This window comes from Nyctereutes procyonoides, unplaced genomic scaffold (genome assembly GCF_905146905.1).
Source record: "Nyctereutes procyonoides isolate TBG_1078 unplaced genomic scaffold, NYPRO_anot_genome, whole genome shotgun sequence".
Classification (NCBI taxonomy): domain Eukaryota; kingdom Metazoa; phylum Chordata; class Mammalia; order Carnivora; family Canidae; genus Nyctereutes; species Nyctereutes procyonoides.
In genome coordinates, this window is record NW_026575047.1 from 38,823,931 (window position 1) to 38,845,963 (window position 22,033).

Here is a 22,033-nt window from a genome sequence, read left to right on the forward strand (position 1 = left end):
CTATGGTCTATATCCTTGGTCACAGAATCTTCATCTGCCACATATTCTTTATACAGACTAACAGCCCCTGTCAGCAGTGTCTTTGATCTCACACACTAGCTTGACATAAAAATTGTAAAAATTCTAGCTGGATGCCTGAGGTATGCATTTTCCTTGGGATATGCACTGACACTGCATTCTTCTATGGAAGGAATAGTTTTGGGACACCTGGGTGGGTTAGTGGTTGAGCGTCTGTCTTTGGCTTAGGGCGTTATCCCAGGATTCTGGGGTCAAGTCCCACATCAGGCTCCCTGTAGGAAGCCTGCTACTCCCTCTGTCTATGTCTCTGCCTCTCTCTGTGTCTCTCATGAATAAATAAAATCTTTTAAAAAATTAGAAGAATCGTTTTGATGATCCAACAACAGAGATTTGGATCTTTCTTTTGGGTAAGTAGTAGATGGGGAGCAAAGGGACTGGGAGGGGCAGTCTTGCCAAAAACCCAGACAAAAAATAGTAAGGATCTCTGCCATGGGGATGGTTAAGATGAGCCAGAAGCATTTAGAAATAATGGGTAGTGTGACCAGCTGAATGTAGGGGATGAAAGAAAACATCTAAGGTCAAGGTTATAATTTCTTTCATGAACAAAACTTGGGTAGACAAGGATGTCAATTACAGGAATACAGAAAAAGGAGCAGATTTAGGCATTCAAAGCGAGGACAGGAGGTTCAGTCTGAGAGTTTATTTTAGACATGTTGAGTCTGAAGTGCCTGTGAAGGACTAAGTTGGAGATACCAGTGTGTGAAGCTCAACAGGAAGACAAAAGCTTGAGATCTGGAAGCAGGTGACAACAGAGGACAGGGAGGGTATAGGCAGAGAGAAGTAATCCAAGGAGACAGAAGCACAACCCAGGAGACCACAGGAAGACAACAAAAGAGTGTCTATGGAAGCTGAACAGAAGAGAAGAAAAGCAGTTATCAGTAAGGTCAAGTTAGAGGAAGGACCACAAAGAGAATGATAGATGTGGTTTCAGTTGACAATTTTTAAAAGGTCAAGGGAGAGAAAGGCCACTAAAATCAGCAAGAGGGGGCACTGGTGACCTTTTTAGTAGTACCATTTGCCGATGCCTGAACCCACTCTAATGGGACACAATCTTTCACTCTGCAGTAAAAGGCAAATGCTTAATACTGAAGTGCTTCCTTAAGTTAAAACAGTAACAAACTTCTTTTCTTTCTAAGATCTTATTTATTCATTCATGAAAGACAGAGAGGCAGAGACACAGGCAGAGGGAGAGGGAGAGCAGGCTCCATGCAAGGAGCCCAACATGGGACTCGATCCCGGGACTCCAGGATCATGCCCTGGGTGGAAGGCAGACACCAAACCGCTGAGCCACCCAGGGATTCCCAAACTTCTCTTTTCTAAAGTATAATGAATCACAAGAGGCGCTGGGCTGGCTCTTTTGGGAGACGCTACAAGCCTTAACCTCAGGGTCATGAGTTCGAGCCCCACATTGAGCAAAGGTTTACTTAAAAAAATAAAGTATGATGAGCCACAGTATTTTAGAGTTAGAGGGTGATTGCTTTTCATCTACCTAGTCCGTCCCCTTCGTTCCATGGTTGAGGAAACACTGGTACAGGGCAAGTTTCAGGAGAGAACCAGACCAGACCCAGAGCTGCTGCAGAGTCCAGGCCACAGAACACATGAAACCCCACCCCTCCCCACCTCTGCCAGTGCTTCACTAAGATGGAAGTGCACACCGAGAACTACATGACACTTGAGAGTAGAGGCTTTATTTACAATGATACTCAAACAAGATTTAGCAAAAGATACCTCTTCCCCCTTGTATCTTTTTAGCACAAGCTATACTTCATAAACAAAAAAAGAAATATCCTGGCGGCAGGAAGTGAGCGCTCTCCTCATAACTTCCCTAAGTCCCAAGTCAATTCTGAGCTCCTCAGCTCTTAGTGGGGTAGCTGGTGGACACCTGGTTAGCAGCTGGGACCAAATTCCTGTGTCCTGTTGGGAAACGTGTCCAGGGAAGAGTCAATCCCGGCAGGAAGAACTTCAGGCTTTCACCTCACTCATGGCCTCCATCAGGCGAGCACTATTTGTGATTGCTGTTGTCAGGAAAATGAATCTGTACCCTATGGAGCCAAAAGCACAAGCATCAGTGACTAAGCAGATCAGAGGTCCCCACGCCTAAGCCACGTCAAGTGCTCCAGACCAGGGCAGCAGGTTGCAGACATGGATGCACCAGTGCCATGTTCACGGGCCTGATGACTTGCTGCACCCAGTGGAACTGCTCTTCAGCCCACAGCTTGACTACAGCCAGTGGCAGCCAGAGGCCCACTGAGCCACCTTCCTGAGCACTGCCTGCTGTACCCCGGCTCCCACATTCTGCCCTCTCTTACCTTTCTCTCTGCCCAAGAACCGGAGGGCTGAGATCTCTGAGAACGTGCAACCACCCAAGAACACCACCAGGATGAGGCGCAAGCACTCGCTGGAAGCCTTGTCTTCCTTGGTCATGTCTGCAGAGATCAGACCAGACTCAGGTCTTTGCTGGTGTGCTGGTGCTGGGCAGTGGCCCCGGCCCTCCGCTCGTCCCACCTGCCCACACTGGCCAGTGCCACGCACCTGTGAATGCTAACTCACTGCAGTTGAGCAGCCGCACCACTTCATCCAGACCTTGCCAGCTTCGCCGCTCCAGCACCTGGGAGGCACGAGCACCAGTTGCAAGTCTAAGACAGGAGTAGGCTTAGGAAGGGAAGGTCACAGCAGCCCAACTGTCACATTTCTTGTTAGCTACTGGGGTAGTTAAAAGTTGGGACAGGCCAGGGACCAAGAAAAAGCAGAGAGTGAACAAGGAATGGGAGTGGGTCGCTCTCACCTGCTCGATGATTCGGCAGCTCAGGGGCACGTAGGCACCACTGAAGACGTATGCCATGTCCCGTGGCACTTTCAGATCGTACTCGCCATCCACACGTGGGATCTGAGGGCAAAGGGGATGATGTGAGGCACATGACAACTACTCTCTCCAGCCCTTTATGTGGTTAAAGAAAAGTACATCCCAAAAAACAGTTATTTCAGCTAAAGGGAAAACCAGCAAAAGCCCTTTAAAAAAAAAAAAAAAGAAGAAGAATCCATAACCAAAGATTAAAGCTTTTGCTCAGTACCCACTGATTCTCCTGAATGAGCTCTCCGTGCTCCCTATCAAAGACTGGAAAGAAGATGGCCCTCTGAAGCTCCCCTGGTGACATGGGACATGTCTCTCACTGATGTGGCACTTGGCCTATCCTCTGGCATTGGTGGGTGATTGTTAAATGTTTATTAAGTGAATGAATCTCTATGTCTTATCTCATTAGATTAAGCTCATGATTAAATGCTACCAAATGAAAGGACCTTTATAAAAAAACAACAACTAAGAGATATACTCCACCAAGGGATTCAAAGTACTCCACCAAGGACTGGACCCATGACTTCCCCATCCATCCTGTTTCTACATACCAAATTCAGCTTCTTGCTGATGGCACGAAAATTGCTCCTCTTGGCCAAAGAACTGAAGGCATCAGTAATCTTTCCTGGGAAGGAAACTTGTGCTGGATTTCATCTAAGGTCTATGGATTCCGTGACACAGCCACAGACGATACCATTCAGAAATGGCAAATAGCAGGACTACTCACATCTCAAGACCCTTCTCCTCTTTGAGGAGCCGCTCACCCAAAATTCTCTGGAACCAATCAAGACACTCACCACCCTTCTTCCCACCACAGTCTTCCTCCTCCTGCAGGGTACCTGCTATCTACTCAATGCAGTCTACAGGATGATCTGGGCTCACCGGTGAAGTGTGTGGGGCCATGGAGTCAAACTGACATGGGTTCAAACCTGATTTACTACTGAGAGACTATAAACAAGTCAGTTCACCTCACTCAGCCTGTTTCCTTATCTACAAAATGGAGGTTATAAACTTATATTTGTTGCATTAAGTGAGAAACTTATCTACAGTTCTCAGCACATGGTTGAGTGTTCAATAAAGGGAACATGCTCCTACTAGCAGAAGCAGTAGTAATGCCAGGAAGAGTGAAGAATCACATCGTCCTTTGCCAGCTCATTTGCTCCCTCCCAGAGTGCTCTGGCTGCTGTGAGAAGGGAGGACTCTGGCCATGGAAGGGGTTCTCCATGCTCCCTGCTCACCTGCAGCCTTGTCCGTCACCAGCTTGCTCACTTTACTCTCCACAGCTGTGAGGGTGTCCCCTGGGGCCTGCTCTGTTAGGAGCCCCGCTCGCCGCAGATTGGAGAAGGTTAGTAGGTGCTCAGGGCCATAGCTCTGAAGAAAATGCAATTCAGCCATTTACTGAGCATCCGCTGCACCAAGGTCTAATACTGTTAGGTAATATGGAAGTGAGGGACAGAAGGGCTATGCATTCTGTGCCCTAAAGAAATACCCAAACACCAAACAAAGGACAAAAAAAAAAAAAAAGCGCACAAAACTATGAGAGAAAAGAGAAAGCTACTGACATAAGGGTGCTGGGGAGGGCTTCACAGATGAGGTAAGACTGGAGAAAGATCTGGAAGGAAAGCCGTATCAAATCCTCACAAGATGGTTCAAGTGCAAGTGAGCCCCAGGGGTGAGAACTCACCACCTGGTCCAAAAGCTCAGTGGCTCCAGTTCTCCCAGCACTGGCCACCCACCAAGAGAGCAGGGAGTGGGGGAGTCAAAGGCAATGGGAGGGTCTCTGCATGCTGAGAGGTTGACTGTCCCAAGATGCTCTAAGAGGGAGGCCAGAGCGGCAACAACATGGAGATGTAGACAAGAAATGGGCCATTTCTTCTTCTGCCTCTTTCAGAAATGTCCAGGTCCTCCCTCCACCAAGCTCCCTCCAGAGCACACTCTCCCGGCCTTACCTGCAGATACTGTGTTTTCAGAGATCGGTAATCCTTGGGAATCAAACCTGAGGATCAGAGAAAGAAGACAGGTTCATGCGAACACCAGCTGAGGTATCCTGAAATCTATAGCCAACCCCCCCCACCCTCTTGTGCCCCAAAACACCCGTATCAGGAGGAAGGACTCAGTAAATGTTAACCTTAGCTCTAGCCAGTTGATTCTAAGCTGACTCCTAGGGGTGCCTGGTTGGCTCAGTGGTTAAGCATCTTGCCTTTGGCTCAGGGCATGATCGCAGGGTTCTGGGATCGAGTCCTGAATCAAGTTCCCTGCAGGGAGCCTGCTTCTCCCTCTGCCTATGTGTCTACCTCTCTCTGTGTGTCTCTCATGAATAAATAAAATCTTTAAAAATGAAAATAATAAAATAAACTGACTCCTAAATTTAAGCTTGCTCACTGAGAGACGAAGCCTGGATCTGAGAGTTCTGAGGACGAGCCCTGACCTGTGAGGGTGCTGAGGGAGGGACACAGAAAGGTGCACTGCTCACAGTGGAGGTGGCAGGGGGACACGGCAGGAGGGAGGAGGGACCTGGGTGAGTTCCCTCCTGGCTTTGGGCCAGCACCACCACAAACTGCTTCAGAGGCTACCGAGGAGTAGGACAAGTGTTCAGATAAGATCCGAAAGGGCAGTCTGGGGTGATTTCCTCCAGTGAGGTACAAAGAATGGGCTTGCAAGTACAATCGAGGAGATGTAGAATAAGCTAACTGCTCCTCTGGGGGCAAAGAGCGGCCTCAAAGACACATCCCCACCTGTAGGACTTCAGCAGGCAACACCAGTTGCCAAAAAGGGGTGGGGGGGGTGGGAAGGACAGGCCCGGAGTCACAGGACAAGCAAGTCACAGGGATGAACAGCACAGCACATGGAGTACAGTCGATAGTACTGTCACAGCTGCACTTGTGGGGAGCCCAGCATAGCGTACATACCTGCCTAACCCTGTGCTGTACACCTGAAACTAAGCTTCCATTGTGTCAACTGTACTTCCAATTTAAAACAAGGAGGGGGGTGCACATGGGTGGCTCCGTGGTTTAGCATCTGCCTTCAGCTCCGGTTGTGATCCTGGAGTTCTGGGATCAAGTGCCACATCAGGCAAAGGGGAGCCTGCTTCTCCCTCTACCTACGAGACTGCCTCTCTCAGTGTCTCTCATGAATAAATAAAATCTTTAAACAAAAAAAAAATATTTAAACAAAACACCCCAAACAGGTGAAAAAATTGCATAAAGCGGTTAAAAGTTGTGCCACAGATGGTCGCAGAATCTGAGCTTTTGGAAACGTTTATGAAATTGTTTGGCTATACCCCTTTCCTGGACTGTCTTTATTATGAAACCTTGCTGTAGGCAGGAGGCTGGATGAAACAGAGAGACACGCCATTCTACGCTGTGCCCCTGCAGTCCTAAGATGTGACTGGGCTTGTTCTGGGGGCCCTGGGTGTGGTCCTGTTTAGGGTCGGGACAGTGAATCACCCCAGAGCCTCAGTATGTCTCACTTGGAACAAAAACTGCTTTATTTTACAGGGGAAAGAATCCATGAAATTACTGGGAAATGTTCTGTCTGCTAGGATATTATCTCTGTCATTCAAAAGGATTTGCTCTATCCCTGAGGTATGATTTTTCAGTCTGGCATCTCTGGTTCCAGGGGCTCACCATTCTCAGTGATGGATAAAAGGCACATGAGGCGAAGGCTTTCTATAGGCGACACCTGCCCAGAAAGAGAGTCAAAGAGAATTCAAGTTTCATGACACATGTTCTTCTCTCCTCTTCCTTCTGGAGGCCAACCCCATGGCACACCGTTCCCAGCAACCCCGGCCACCTGCTCACCTGCCGGTCTATGTGTTCTTCAATGTAGCTGGTGCTCTCTCGGATGTTAAAGCCCTCCAGCAGTGCTGGGAGTAAGCAGAGGAGAGCACATTATAGGGCATGCAGCTCAGCTGTTGCCATGTATGCTAACAGGTGTCTGTCTCCCCATCTTTCTCCATGCTTGGGGTGGGTTAAGGGGCCCCCAGGACTCCTAACAGGAACCAGCATTCCATCCAGCCAGCACCAGCTAGAAGGAGCCAGATGGCATCTTTGCTGGATGGGAAGGTGCTGGGAGCAAGGGAAGCAGAAGCATGGAATGGAGCTGGGCATGGCCACTGCAGCTACCATGCTCAGTCTTGATGAGCTCCTGGAAGTCCTGCTTAGTCTTCTTCTTCATGATCGATTCACAGGCCCCAATATCTGCAGACAGGACAAAAAGCAAGCAGACACATTCCCAGTTCTAGAAGAATATGCCTTTATTATCCAGAAAAATTAAAAAAAACCCTTTTTTTTCAGATATTATTCACTCATTTGAGAGAGGAAAAGAGCACAAGCAGGGGGAACAGCAGAGGGAAAGGGAGAAGCAGGCTCCCCACTGAGCAGGGCGCCCGATGTGGGGCTCAATCCCAGGACCCCGGGATCATGACCTGAGCTGAAGGCAGACGCTTAACCCACTGAGCCACCCAGGAGTCCCAAAAATAGAAAGTTCTTAAGGCAAAATGCAGAAGCACTTCGTCCCATTTCAGGTGAAACAAGATCATTATCTGCTGGGTGAACAGAGCTCTCTCCCAGGGCAGATCTCTTCTGTAGCAGCCCCTCGCCCTCCCCTCCAGCTGAAACCTACGGACGCTCAGCAGGCGGTGCTCCTGTTTCAGTCCCTTGAGCTCCTGGGACACGAAGTTCTTCATCTGCTTGATGTCCATGCCTCTCCGGCGCTGGGGGAAATCCTCACAAGGTCAAGCTCTCCCAGCCCTCAGACACGAGACGCCACCACTCTCCCTCAGTCTCCCCGATTCCAAGAGAAAAGACAGGGGGTTGTCATCGCATTAGGGGGTTGTCAGCCGCCTTGGGAAGCCATTGGGGAAACGAAACAGAGGACCCCGGGCTTGGAACTCACGTCATACTGAGCCTGCAAGTTCCGGGCCTTCTGACTCAAAAAGCCAAAGACGTTGGAGAAGTGCTCATTACGAATCTCATTAAACACCTGCAAGGGGAACAAGCCAGCAACAACTTACCAGAGAACCCTAACTAGTCCCTCCTCCCTCAGTAGTGTGACCAGAGCACAAGAGGTGTGTTCTGTTCTAGCAAAAGCACAGAGAAAGCGGAGCTGGCAGCATGGATGCATGACAAGTACCAGCTACTGAGCTCTGGGGTATGCTCATTCCTGGCAGGGAATCCATCTCCCACAGGCTCAGCCTCCCCACCCAGAGTGGGGCCCACAGCAATCCACGGCCAGTAGCCACTCCCCCCTCACCTTGTCCTCAGCATTGAGTAGAACCTTTAGGCTCCTGTCAGAGGATGTGACTTCTGGGCCAAAGTCGACACTCCCTTGAGAGCAGAAGGAACAGCTATGAGGACCTCCAGAGGTCCCGGCCCAGGTAAGAGACCTCAGGAGCCGAGGACCCCTTCCACCTTGCCAGGATGCCACTTACCGCACTTGATGCGGAAGGTGTCATCCACCAGGCCCTCGTAAACCACCTGGGAGCAAAGTGCTGTCACAAAGTCCACATCTGAAACCGAGATCCCCAGCCGTGAGGATCCTCCCTGACCTACGCGGCTGCCCGGCTCAGGTGCTGCCACGGGGCCCAAGCGCCGTGCTCCCGGTCAACGCTGGCATTCATAGCCCCGAACCAATGGTCCTAACTGAGCCACCCATGTCCTTGAGGGTCCAAAGACAACAGGAGTGCTGAGCAGCATTTACCTCTGTCCAAGAGGAAGATATGTCCAATTTCTGGCCTTCGGCCCTTGGTTTCGCCATCCTCCTCCTCCTCTAGTCTCCTCCACAATTCATATGACATCTGCCAGAGACCAAGACAATCTCAGTCTGGTGTCCAGGTCCTTGCTGCAGCCCCACCAACTCTTTTCCACGTAACATCTCTCCTTGACCCCAGCCAGCACTAGCTGAGGGGAGCTCACTATTAACACTACTACCCACTATACATCCATCTGGGCCCACCCCTCCCAACCTCTCCCCTGCCGATGAAGGACGATTTCCACCCCCAAATATAAGACTCAGGAGTGCTAGTCACACAAGTCCTCCTCTCTGAGGAACTATTCTGGAACAATAAAAGCAAGCCAAAGAATCTGCATCTTATTGCAGATACCTGTGGGCAGTCCATGGTGGGCAGAGAACAGGTAAAATAGGGGCTACTGGGACAAGGGCCCTGCTAGTGCCCACCTTGGTGCATCTGCCAATTCCGTAGCAGTTAGGAAAGGGTCCGTAGAGGGTGCTGAGAAGGTGCAAGGCCTGTGCCACAGTGTTGATCCAGCGCTGATCTCCTTCCTGCACGGAGATATGGCTCAACCCAACAGACCCATCTGGAAAGGGGCTAGCCCTAGAAACCCTGGAGCAGGAAGGCAGGGTGTGGGGACTGCCTGAAAGCTTTCTGATTGGCCCCTACTGGTGGACAGCAACCAGTAGCACTCAACCCACAAAATGCTCTCCCCTCATGATAAATTATAGGAATGGCATGAAGGTTACATCAATGTTGCTAGCTCACTGGACCCCACCTGTCCCTGCCTGTCGATGCCAAGACCCAAAGACCCTGCACTTACCAGGAAGTAGTCCCTGAAAAATTCTGGCAGCTCCATGCTCAACAGATCCACATCAAGAGGCAGCAAAGAAAAGGCCCATTCGTCGCAGCTCACATCTGTGGGAACAGGGCAAGTCAGCCTCCCCATGGAAGGCATGGGGCTCCATGGCGGGAGAAAGAGGGTCTGCCACAGTGACATAGAAACATCTGAGCACCGCCACATGCCCAGCACCACACTGAGCACAGGACACTCAGAGACAAGTAAGACCCAGCCTGAGCCTTAAAGGAGTCCATGGTCTGTTAACAGAAAGAGACATGCACATGACAGCCTGCTACGCAATGTGTCTTCATCTGAGTACCCACCAAATGTGCTGAGGGGACATTCATTCACTACTCAACAAATACTGGCAGGAAGCCACATGTGTGCAGGCACTAGGCCGAGCACCAGCGGTATGTGAATGGAACGAACATGCTCCCCATCTTCTGCCAGAGAATTCCAATCTAGTAAGAGAGGAACACACCAGATACACCTCATTCTAGGTGTGCTCCAAACAAGTATAACAGCAATTTGGGAGCACAGATAGTTCAGGGATCGAACCTCCACTTCAGCTATGCAGGGTAGAGGAAAAGTTTAGGAGTCCAGGAAAGACTTCCCTAAAGAGCCAATATTTACGCTTCGAATTTGAGTAAGATTTTGGTATGGAAAAAAAAAAAAAGCTGAGGGCGGAGAATATTCTAAGCCACAGAAAAACCAAGTGGGAAGTGCCCATGGCTGAAGGATAGAGAGTCAGGAGAGAGAAGGGAGCTGCACACGGTGAGGCTGAGGAGACAGGAAGGGGCTGACTGCAGAAGGCCCTGAAGATTCTGGCACTAGGGCAGGATCTGCAGCAGGAGCTCCGTGCTCGGGTCAGCGATGCATGCAGCACAGAGGGAGAGAAGGCAGTCTTCTCAGGGGAGTCTTGGGACGGAGGAATGGTGGTACCTGGCGTCTCCTTCAGCCTTCCCTTCAGGGCCTTGTCCCCCTCCCCCTGGTGGGGAGCTCCCCTCCTCCCAGGGCCAACATGTAGAGTGGGGGGGGGTATAGCGTTATGTTCTCCCCGTCTCCACTTGCGGCTGCCTCTTCTCACCTCCATAGACCCCCTCTTCCTCCAGCACCATCTCACATGCGTGAAACTGAAAGACAAGAGGGAGCAGCTGGTGACCACCTTCTTTTCTGTTCTTTTCATCTTTCTGGTGTTCCTCTGTGGGCACCAAGGACAACACCTACTGGACCCAGTGACGGAGACAAGAGAACATGGACTCATAGGGATGATAGGAAGGACCACTGGGACAATTCAGCCCAGTGCTTTGTTTCCCTTACCCACTTTATTTAGGTATTAAGTCCATAGCTCTTTCCTCCCTGCAAGACTGGAAAGCACCACAAAGAAGAAGGTATTTCAGCTGTCCCTGAAGGGTGAGTCCCGCACTCAGATGTAGGAGAGGGCCCAATGTACCCCAGAAACAGGGGAGGTGGGGCAGGCAGCAGGGAAGGGGCACTGGTGTGGAAGGAGGTCAGGGGAGGATGGGTCCAGGGGACCCCTGGAATCATTAAGAGATCTGGAGATCCAGGCCAGGGGTGAATGGCACAGAATATTTAAAGTGGGTGGTTTGCCCAAGAGAGAACACAAAGAAAGGGACATGAGCACTGTGGACAGGATTCCAGGGAACAGCAAACTAAAAGGGTGCACAGGGCACAACCTGACAGGGAAGACAGAAAGATGACACAGAGGCAGGAACGGGGGACACGGTGCCTCCCAAGGCAGCAAAGGTCCGTTTCAGGAGGAACAGGCAACAGTGTCAAATGCCAGAGACATTAGGCAGGACGGAGGGAATCAGGCATCACTGGGTTTGACAACAGAGCCCTCAAGGGTTTGGGATCTAGTGAGGATGCAGGAGAGTGACAGCAAGAACTCTTCACTCAACAGAAGGGAGAGCCCCTAACTGGGAGAAGACATGAAGTAGGAAGAATTCTTTAGAAGGGACAAATGTAGTTGAAGACAGAAGACAAAGAATCTACCTGACGGGCACCTGGGTAGCTCAGTGGTTGTGCCTCTGCCTTTGGCTCAGGTTGTGATCCTAGGGTCCTAGGATCGAGTCCCACATCGGGCTCCCTGCCCAGAGCCCGCTTTTCCCTCTGCCTATATTTCTGCCTCTCTTGTTTCTAATGAATAAACAAATAAAATCTTGGGAAAAAAAAAAAAAGAATCTACCCAACAAAGCATGACAGTAGAGAAGGAATGTGGGCATGGGGCCAGAAACACAGGTGAATGGCTAATCAAGGAGGGGAAGAGGCCCGGGTCACTTCTTCCTTTGAGATAAGTGGGAAGGTGAAATGATGAAGAAGGAGGAACACTTCCTCTGATAAAGACGATGATGGTAACAGTTGATATGCATTAAATGTAAAATATGTGCTAGGCATCACCGTTAGTGTTTTATAAAGATTACCTCTCTTGGTCGTCATGATGACTCCATGAGATGTGGAAGATTAATGCTACATGCTCCTAATTTTACACAGAGAATCCTATTCATTCCTCACTCATTTCTTTTTAAGTAAGCTCTATGCCCAACATGGGGCTCAAACTCACAACTCTGAGATCAAGAGTCACGTGCTCTACAGACTGAGCCAGATGGTGCCCTGTCCCTCACTGAGTTCTGTCAGTGAAACTGAAATAGTAGGCCCACTTTAGTGCTAAGGGAATCCCAGAGCCCAGATCAAAACTGCTAATCTTCATAATTAACAAAAGGAGTCTCAGGAAGAGAGAGAGAATCCCTCTTCTTTACAGCTACTGAGGGAGATTGTGTTATGATATAAAATTAAGTCAAAGAATCTAATTAAACAGGATATGAGATGGAGAAAATTCATCAAAATACCAATTTTGTGGGATCCCTGGGTGGCTCAGCGGTTTGGTGTCTGCCTTCGGCCCAGGGCGTGATCCTGGAGTCCTGGGATCGAGTCCCATATTGGGCTCCCTGCATGGAGCCTGCTTCTCTCCTGCCTCTGTCTCTGCCTCTCTCTCTCTCTCATGAATAAATAAGTAAAATCTTTAAAAAAAAATACCAATTTTGTTTTTCTGTGTAATAGGGAGGCTTGTAGGATTATTTAAAACTATTACCAACATGTTCTATTCCCTCTTTGAACAAATCTGTCGTTGGAAGTATAATTTGAAAAAAGTCTGTGTGTCTCTCATGAATAAATAAAATCTTAAAATAAAAAGGTGGGGGGGTGTCCCTGGGTGGCTCAGCAGTTTAGCTCCTGCCTTCGGCCCAGGGCGTGATCCTGGAGCCTCAGGATTGAGTCCCGCATCAGGCTCCCTCATGGAGCCTCCTCCCTCTGCCTGTGTCTCTGTCTCTGTCTCTGTCTCTCTGTGTCTCTCATTAATAAATAAATAAAATCTTAAAAAAAAAAAAGTTTTGTTTTTGTTTTTTTTTTAAGACTCCAAGAACTAGAATTTATTGCCACAGCTCCTTTAGTAACATTTAAAGTAACCTGTAATTCCAACTGGTTATCTTACTTAATAATTTCTTGCCCTGGTAATGACATTATACTTGATACATTTCTCAGTAGGATAAATAGCAGTAAGATTGTGCTACAAATCTTCAAATGATCTTCAAAGGAAGATCATTAGCTCTTTCTTATTTCTTTTACATGATGAGAAAACAATATAAGCCTGTGATTTCACCAGATTTTGTAACAAAAACTCAAAGTCATTTAAAAGAGGTAAGGACTTGCCATTTGTAACAACATGGATGGAGCTAGAGAGTATAATGCTAAGTGAATTAAGTCTGTTAGAGAAAGACAAATACTGTATGGTGCCATTCAAGTGTGGAACTTAAACAGAAGAACAAAGAAAAAAAGAGACAAACTAAAAATCAGACTCCTAACTAGAGAGAACAAACTGATGGTAACCAGAGGGAAGGTGAGTTGGGAGATGGGAGGAATGGGTGACGGGGATCAAGACTGAACTCATTGTGATGAGCACTGAGTAATGTACGGAATTGTTGAATCACAATATTGTACTCTTGCAACTAATAAAACACTGTATATTAACTATACTGAAATTAAAATAAATAAAAAGTAACATGCTCAGCCCTGTTATGTCAAAAAAAAAAAAAGGTAAGTACTATCAACTCCATTTTATAGATGAGAAAACTGAGGCACAGAGCAGGTAAGTAACTTATCCAAGATCACACAGGTTATAATGATAAAGCAAGGATTCACATCCAGTTTAGCTTTAGTGTTTGGAGACTGAGCTACTGCTTCTACTTTCTCTAGAGTTTTTTGGGAAAGATTGGAAAAGAATAAATCAGGGTGCGTGGGTGGCTCAGATGGTTAAGTACCTGCTTTTGGCTCAGGTCATGATCTCCCGGTCCTGGGATTGAGCCCCAAGTCGGGCCCCTGGCTCAGCGGGGACTCTGCTTCTCCTTCTCTCTCTGATTCTCCCCATGCTCATGCTGTCTCTCTCTCTCTCTGTATCTCTCTCTCTCTCTCTTTTTTTTTTTTTAAAGATTTTATTTATTTATTCATGAGAGACACAGAGAAGAGAGAGAGGCAGAGACACTGGCAGAGGGAGAAGCAGGCTCCATACAGGGAGCCCGACGTGGGACTCGATCCGAGTCTCCAGGATCACACCCTGGGCTGAAGGCAGCGCTAAACCACTGAGTCACCCAGGCTGCCCTGTACCTCTCTGTCTTAATGAATAAACAAAATCTTTTAAAAATAAGTAAAAGGGAAAAAAGAAAAAGAAAAAGAACAAATCTCTGTCCTTTCAACTTTATTTTCTATCTGCTCTCCATGCAGCATAAACTACTTGGTATAGTTTTATAGGCCTAAAGCAGGCCCTGTATGTAAGATGAGGATGTACCTATAATGCACCTTGCTGACATGGGAGTGAGAGAACTTGATGGTATCAGGGAACGGCAATGCAACTACCACCAAACACTACAATTATTGAGCTAAAAAAGATGGAAGGGACCTAGCCTGAAGATGTGAACTCCCTGCTTGACTGTGGGCTTTCCTTCCCTCCACTCCTCAAAGCTGGGGTAGAGTAAAATGGTCTCTAAGCTTCCATTTTTTGTGTAAGAAAAGGCTTTTCCAAAGTACATTAGTATGGCTCTAGTATCCCAGGGGCAGCTGGTCACATGCCTTGAATGAGCATGGAGGAATAATGATTTATTGTACTTACTGTTAAAGGGATAAAGGGACAAAATCACTGGAATGCCATAACATCGTACACATTACTATACAGAAATCTGAGTTAGAAGGGATACACAGCAGGTTCTGCTTCAGAAGAAGAAGTCTACATAGACACTCCCTCTCACAATTCCACAATCTGTAACTGGGGTGGTTTGACAACAGGCCCTCTGCTAAATAATCAAGACCACGTTATTACAAGACAGGAATAGGTATTTTGTTCAGTCACACATAATTTGCTTTGGGGGAGACACAGCTATTGGCCCCTTGCCCCTTCCCAGCCTTTCATCCTGATCTACCCTCCCCTACTCCCACCAGAACCCAAACTCACCTTCTGAGGGCAGAAGATCACTTTGTATTTTCGAGTTCGGCCAGCCATTTTGTCAGCATTGACAAGACCTACAGACAGAAGGAAAGCAACCTAGAAAATCACGGGCCCTTTGTTAAGACTAGAAGCAAGGAAGTAGACATCCTCTTCAAGTGGTATGGCCAATTTGAACCATATTTTCTCATTAAAAGGTCCTTATGGCCTAGGCCCTTAATCTTGGCCACTCTTTCCTAGGTCTTAGTTACACGTAGCGCCATGGCATACTCACTGGCAATGTATCGCATGTTCTTGATGCGAGGTCGGACCAAGAAGCACAGCCTGTGGAAGAGAAAGGAAAAAACAAAACAAAACAAAACAAAAAAACTCAGTGAGGAAAAATCATGAAGTTGGTGATAGCAGCTTTGAAGAAACAGAAACAATGTCAACTCTTCATTTGCTCTTCTTGCCAGGCTGATAGTTCTCATCCTAGCCAAAGCCATGCCAGCTCTCTTGGCCTACCACATACCATGCACAGAAAACTCCCTTCAGTACGAGAGGTACATTGGTGCTGCGGGTACTTATGGGCCCCATGTGGGCCCCAGGAGCTCCTGCCCTCACATAATTTACAATCTACTGGGCAAAATAAGATACACACATGTATGGAGCATAATAATGGTCAAGTGTTAAAAAAAGTTCCAAGATAGTATATAAAATAGTGTTTTTCAAATAGGGGTTCATGGAGGTACTCTCCATGTATCCAGGAGAACTTTTTCCTCTAAGGGGAGAATGAACATTACTTAAGTTTGAAAAATACAAAAAAATAAAAATGAAGGCCAAAAACAGGCTGTCTGTGACTACGTGCCAAGTGAGCAGGACAAATACTAAACACCATGGAAACCCTGGACTGGGATGGCGACACAGAACTTCATGGAGGAGGTGGCGCTGGGCTCTGAAGGCCAGCGATTTTTTAAAGACTTTATTTATTTATTCATAAGAAACACAGAGAGAGGCAGAAACGTAGGCTCCCTGCAGGAAGCCTGATGCAAGACTCAATCCCAGGACCCCAGGATCATGACCTGAGCTGAAGGGAGATGCTCAACCACTGAGCCACCCAGGCACCCCTAGGCCAGGTATTTTTTGCAGGAGCAGCAAGGGCAGGCAGAGTGAATGGCATGGCCAGAGGGCAAAGGCATGTGCACACAGTTGGTTGCCCCACTGGCTCAGTCAATGGAGCATGTGACTCTTGATCTTGGGGTCATGAGCTTAAGCTCCACATTGGGTGTAGAGATTACTTAAATAAATACAACTTAAAAAAAAGAAAAGAAAGTGTGTGTCAAGCAGAGGCTTGAAGGGACACATGAAAGACCAGTCTGGAAAGACAATGTGAGCCTCACTAGAGACAGCCTTGGAATCTGTGGTGAGCAATCTGGACTTTAATCAGTAAGTAAAGGAAGCCTCAAAGGTTCCTGAGAAGAGCATAATGAAAATATTTTTCAGGGATCCCTGGGTGGCTCAGTGGTTTCGCGCCTGCCTTTGGCCCAGGGCGCGATCCTGGAGTCCCGGGATCGAGTCTCGCGTCGGGCTCCTGTCATGGAGCCTGCTTCTCCCTCTGCCTGTGTCTCTGCCTCTCTCTCTCTCTATCTCTCTGTGACTATCATAAATAAATAAAAATAAAAAAAAAAGAAAAATATTTTCTTTTTTTTATTTTAAAGATTTATTTTTATTTATTTATGATAGACATAGAGAGAGAGGCAGAGACACAGGCAGAGGGAGAAGCAGGTTCCATGCACCGGGAGCCTGACGTGGGATTCGATCCCAGGTCTCCAGGATTGCGCCCTGGGCCAAAGGCAAGCGCCAAACCGCTGCGCCACCCAGGGATCCCCAAGAAAATATTTTTCAAAGATTAATCAATCTCGCTAGAGATGGCTGACCGGATTAGAGAGAGAAGAGGACAGGAAAGGGAGAACATGCAGAAGGAAGACCAATTAAGACGGCACAGCATAACCTAGGCATGAACTTGTGCAAGTATGGGAAGGTGAACCACATCACAAATATGGTGCCAGATCCCAGCCAAGGATGGACAGGAGGCATAGGTGCTGGGACCTCCTCCAGCCTGGAGCCCAGATGAACTTTCCCAGACACTCACTGTTCATTGGAGCTGAGGGCTGGCTTGCTCTCCACCTTGTACAGCTTGTCTACTTCGTGTTGCTACAGAGAGAACCCAACAAGACAATGCAATAAAAGCTTGGAAACCCACAGCAGGACACAGAGAGGACTTCTGTAAGGGCTCCTCTTCATGCTACTTCTAGGAATCAAACTGCCTCCCTGACAACCATCCCACTGAACTTCCTTCAAACTGTCAATAGGTAAAAAAAAAAAAAACCCAAACCAAACAATTCAGTAACAACCCAAACAACAACATCAAATCCCCTTTGTCCACCCAATGCAGCTACCCTGCATTTTACCTAAAAGGGCAGGCACTCCTTAGTAATTTGTACTGTTCATTTATTAACATTAAAAAAAAAAAAAAAACCTGCTTCATGAGGAAAGGGGAGCCCAAGTCCACTGGGAAAGGGGGCGGGTACCTTCAGGATGGAGACATTGGCGATCCGATCCAAGGGGCTCATGAGATCTGCCTCAATGAACAAGTCCTTTTTTCCTGGAAGCTGAAAACAGTACCTTGGGTCACTCATAGGTCACACATGCTCCCTCAGCTGAGAGTTCATCCAGCCATCCGCTTAATAAAAGCACAAACTGAGTTGGAGGTACCCTAGGCATCGTATCATTTACCCCAACACCTTATTTATTATCTGTATCCACAGTGGACATTTCTTTATATATTTGCCTAGTTTGTCTTCTCATTTTCTGTACCGGTGGAAAGTTACTTCACCTTCTCGAAGGTTAAATCCTCAACACTCCTGCTTGCCCATGACCTTGCTCTGCATCATTGCTCTGTTCTCCACTCTGCCTCCTAATAACCTCTATTGCCTGTTGGACAAAGCCACACCAAACAAAGCCCCCCTTTGCATCTGGCAACCCCTCAACTGTCACCTCTGTTTAAGTAGTGTTTTTCTTCTAATTACAAAAATAACCCATGTTCAAAGCAGAAAACTTAGCCCAGAACAGTCCAAACCCACCCATCCACTCTCCCATCCAAATCCCTGCCATCTGATTCCTGCATCCCTTCTACTGCTGCTGTGTCTCATCTGCCCAGGGAATGAGGGGTCACAATGAGTGGCAAAGAGAGGGAAGTGGTTAGAAGTTAGCTCTCAACTAGGTCTTGACAAATGAGGAGGGCATTGGCAGTGATCTAAGATGGCAATCCAGCAAAGGCCACAGACAGAGTAAGGACAGAACAAGCAATTCGGTTTGGCTGATGCATAAGGTTAAGTGTAGGGAAATGGTTCTCAAGCAGGGATGATTCTGCCTCATGGGGACATCTGGCATTGTCTGGAGACATTTTTGGTTATCGGACTTGGGGCAGGGGGTTTTACTGGCATCTAGTGGGTAGAGGTTAGAGATACTGCTAAAAGTCTTGTAGTGTATGGGACAGTCCCACAACAAAGTATTAGCTGGCCCCAAATGTCAGTGGCACCAAGACCAGGAAATCTTGATGTAGGGGGAAGGTGGAAAACAGGATTGAAATACGTGACTGGAACTGGAGCATGAAGGACCCCAAAGTCTGGTTAGGGAATTTGGAGTTGATCCTCTATGAACAAGGGAAAACAGAAAGTTTTTGTGCCTTGAAGCAGCCACTCAGCTGGAAGTTTTAGTTAGATAAATCTGGGCACTGTGGATGTAATGGATTGGAGACATGAGAAATCAGAGGCAGGGAGTCCACTTCCGTGGTTAAAGCAACAGTCCAAGCAGACCAAAAGTGGAGCAATGAATGAGGACCTGATCGAAGCTAGTGGTGTGGTCAACAAAAATATACTAAGGATACATGGAATGTGTAAGAGAATTTTTTAAAATACTGAAAGAAATTAACAGTTAACAGTGCTTGTATCTGTTCAGTAGATGTGATTTTTTTTCTCTTTATACTTTCCCTTACTATCTTCTTTGTAATGTGTGTTATAATCTCTAAAGTCAGGTGTAAAAAAAAATAAAAATAAAAAATAAAGTCAGGTGTGAGGAAATATCCTTAGGACTCAACAACTGATTCAGTTAAATGTGAGGCGGGGAAGGAGAGTCAAAGAGGATTCTGAGGTTTCAAGAGAGACCAGCAGTCCTGTCAACAAGAATTAAGTCAGAAAAAGTGCCAGCATGAAGGGCAAATTCTTGCACAGACACCTTCACTGGCCACAGTGAGTTGCCCTTGTGGGCAGCTCCTCCTGAGTTCCCTGTACAAGTACCCATCCTTGGTCTCATTTACTCTCTTTCATGTGCTTCTCACTTATTAGCAGTGTTAAGTAGCATCTCTTTTCAATTCCTCACACATTTGAGAGTCTTTTATGTGTAAGTCACTGTGCTATCATGACGAGGCATATAAATGATATAAAACTTGGTTCCCCTGAGTTCTCCGAGGTTCTTTTGAGTCCCCATCTGTATCCCAGCTGCGGCTCTATGTTTCTATCTGCTGGATGCTGCAAGCAGTATTTCCTACTAGCATCTTCACTTCACCCTATCCAGTCAACCTGTCCCTTTAATTCTTTTTTTTTTCATTTCGATTCAATGTTCATTTAAAGAATATTTATTAAATACATGCTATGTAAATAACTCAAAGCTAGGTACTCCCTGCGTACACACAGCGTTGAACAGAACAGACACGTTCTTTGTTCTCAAGGACCTTCTAATATAGTAGGGAATGTGGACATTAAACAAATAAATATACACATAATGCATTACAACTATAGCAACAACGCTGTTTTCCTATTAACACAATAAAAATCTCAAACTCAGCTTTGCTTCTCGCTCAACCTTCACAATCAGTAAATCTTTGACATTCCTTTTACCATGACTTAAAAATCCATCCTTTCCCTTCAACCCCACGGTCACTAATTTTGCCTGATCTATGGTCTCCTAACTAGCATTCCTGTTGCTCAGTTACTCCAACCCACAGATAATCATCTTCAAGTATTGCTTCACCCTTTAAATGGGGAAAGAGAATCTTCAGGGGCTGCCTAATGCCTACTGGCTAACTTCTGATAGCTCTCCTCCCTGTATACAACTTGTCCTTCCCTGGTTCCTCAACTTTGCTCCTACAAACCAGTCCATCTGCCTGGAATATGCTCCTCCTTCTCCAAGGAAAATATGCTTATTTTTCACAATCCAGCTCCTTAAAATTCCCAGATCATTCCTGCTAGGAATGCCTGCTTATTCTGAACGCTTCTGGCATCCTACCTATCACCCATTTACCAGACGGCGCCCCCTGTGTGGTAATCTCTGTTTTACAGGGCTCCTACTGGAGTAGACCCTTAAGGACAAAGATGTCTTAACCATCTTTCCATCCCCAGTGATGCGGGGCACAACTGGTGTCTCCCTTGCATACCAAAAAGAAGTGACTTCATTGTTGGGACTCTCTGCTAGGTCCCAAGCGGCTCTTACTGCCCTCTCCTTTTCCTCCCTAAATGCTTCACCCAAGACCTGCCACAGAAGCTCCAAGGGACAATACCAAGGGCCTGGAACAAGATCAAGGGGGCTCAGGAAGAATTAGGCGTCCAGTGAGCGCTAAACTGTTGATGCAGAAAAGGCCCCAGGTGTGGCGGGGACTGACCTGCTCCAGCAGATAGATGAGCTGGTCTCGGGCCAGCCTCTTGAGCATGGAGAAGTCAGGCAGCTCGGGGGCGTCGGGCCGATGGGGAAAAGCCATGGCAGCGGGCACCCGAGCAGCGGGGTGGAAGAAGGGCGACGCCCTCCGCTCAGAGAAGGTCGGCAGCAGCCCGGGGTACGAGCGGGGCGGTGCTCCCTCAAGCCTGGGCACGGTGCGAAAGAGCCCCCGGAGGGGCCCTCGCTCCTGCGCTCGAATGAATGGCCACCTCTCGATCAGAGAGCCGCAGCCTCGGAGGACTCTCGTCCAGAACAGCAGCCGCGGGACCCACCCGTCCCTCCCTGGTCCACTCCGCCTGCAGCCAGAATCCAGTCTACACCCACAGATTTCGCGGCGTGCGGCAAAGACCCCGCCTCCTGCCAGAGAGAGAAACGACTTCCTAGACCTCCCGGAAGTCTCGTGCGATCGGCCAGCACTTAGCCTATCGGGAAGGGGACGGCGGCCTGGAAGGGACCTTTGAAAACGGGAGGCAACGCGTCAACGCTCTGGTCTCTTGCCTGGCCAGAAGGCAGCGTCCCCATCATGAGGATTACACCCTAAACTAATCTTTAAAGGTACACTCAATTAGCTCGCTCAAACAAGGGTTGGGCACTTTGGCGAGGTTTTCAGAACTTCGTAAGATGGGCGAAACCCACTGGGGGTCCGGAGGGCACTGATCACCGGGGATCTTGACTGTCAATCAAATCTACCCCCAAAATTTAGCTGCCGCCTGGGAGCTCTCTGGCTACCCAGCTGCTGGAGGCGAGGCGCGGAGAAATGGGACACGGAGCCTGAAAGAAGGGGAGCGCGTTAGGGTCCAATGGAAGCTAAATCCTGCCAGCTGTAACTTTGGATACAGGAGTTTTGACTTAATGTCCTTCGTCGGAGGGACGTCTGGGTGGCTCAGTGGTTGAGGGTCTGCCTTCGAATCAGGTGATGATCCAAGGGTCCTGGGATCGAGTTCCGCGTGGAGCTCCCTGCATGGAGCCTGCTTCTCCCTCTGCCTATGTCTCTGCCTCTCTCTTTGTGTCTCTCATGAATAAGTAAAATCTTTAAAAATTTAAAATAATAATCCTTCGTGAGAAAATGGATAAACTGTGGCATATTCATATAATAAAGATAACTGAATAGATGAAAGAATCTAGATAGGAGTGGCACCTATATGATGCCATTTCTATTCGGTTCTAGAATAGAAATAGAAATAGAAATAGAAAAACTAAATGGTGAAAACAATTTCAGAAAAGTGATTGACTTTGGGGTAAGAATTGACTGGGAAGAGAAATTAGGGA

General features: G+C 47.7%; 1 protein-coding gene across 3 annotated transcripts; it reads right to left on the bottom strand.

The window, feature by feature from the left end:
* Positions 1-1,744: 1,744 nt before the first annotated feature.
* VPS33B (VPS33B late endosome and lysosome associated) lies at positions 1,745-21,112 on the bottom strand. Of its 3 annotated transcripts, XM_055326300.1 has the most exons (23): positions 20,712-21,112; positions 17,584-17,664; positions 17,145-17,206; positions 15,288-15,337; positions 15,023-15,090; positions 10,589-10,634; positions 9,484-9,578; positions 9,107-9,211; positions 8,630-8,726; positions 8,361-8,438; positions 8,183-8,256; positions 7,826-7,912; positions 7,553-7,643; positions 7,054-7,128; positions 6,730-6,794; positions 6,556-6,610; positions 4,879-4,925; positions 4,168-4,300; positions 3,481-3,554; positions 2,864-2,965; positions 2,611-2,686; positions 2,388-2,504; positions 1,745-2,120 (listed from the first exon to the last, which is right to left on the bottom strand). In XM_055326300.1, the coding sequence occupies exons 1-23, from the start codon at positions 20,805-20,807 to the stop codon at positions 2,041-2,043; spliced, it is 1,854 nt and encodes a 617-aa protein (XP_055182275.1). In that variant the 5' UTR covers positions 20,808-21,112; the 3' UTR covers positions 1,745-2,040. The 3 variants fall into 3 exon arrangements, with proteins under 3 accessions (XP_055182275.1, XP_055182277.1, XP_055182276.1); XM_055326301.1 differs by lacking the exon at positions 1,745-2,120 and having other exon boundaries at positions 2,611-2,714; XM_055326302.1 differs by lacking the exons at positions 17,145-17,206; positions 17,584-17,664; positions 20,712-21,112 and having other exon boundaries at positions 10,444-10,634; positions 15,288-15,306.
* Between the last annotated feature and the right edge of the window lie 921 nt (positions 21,113-22,033).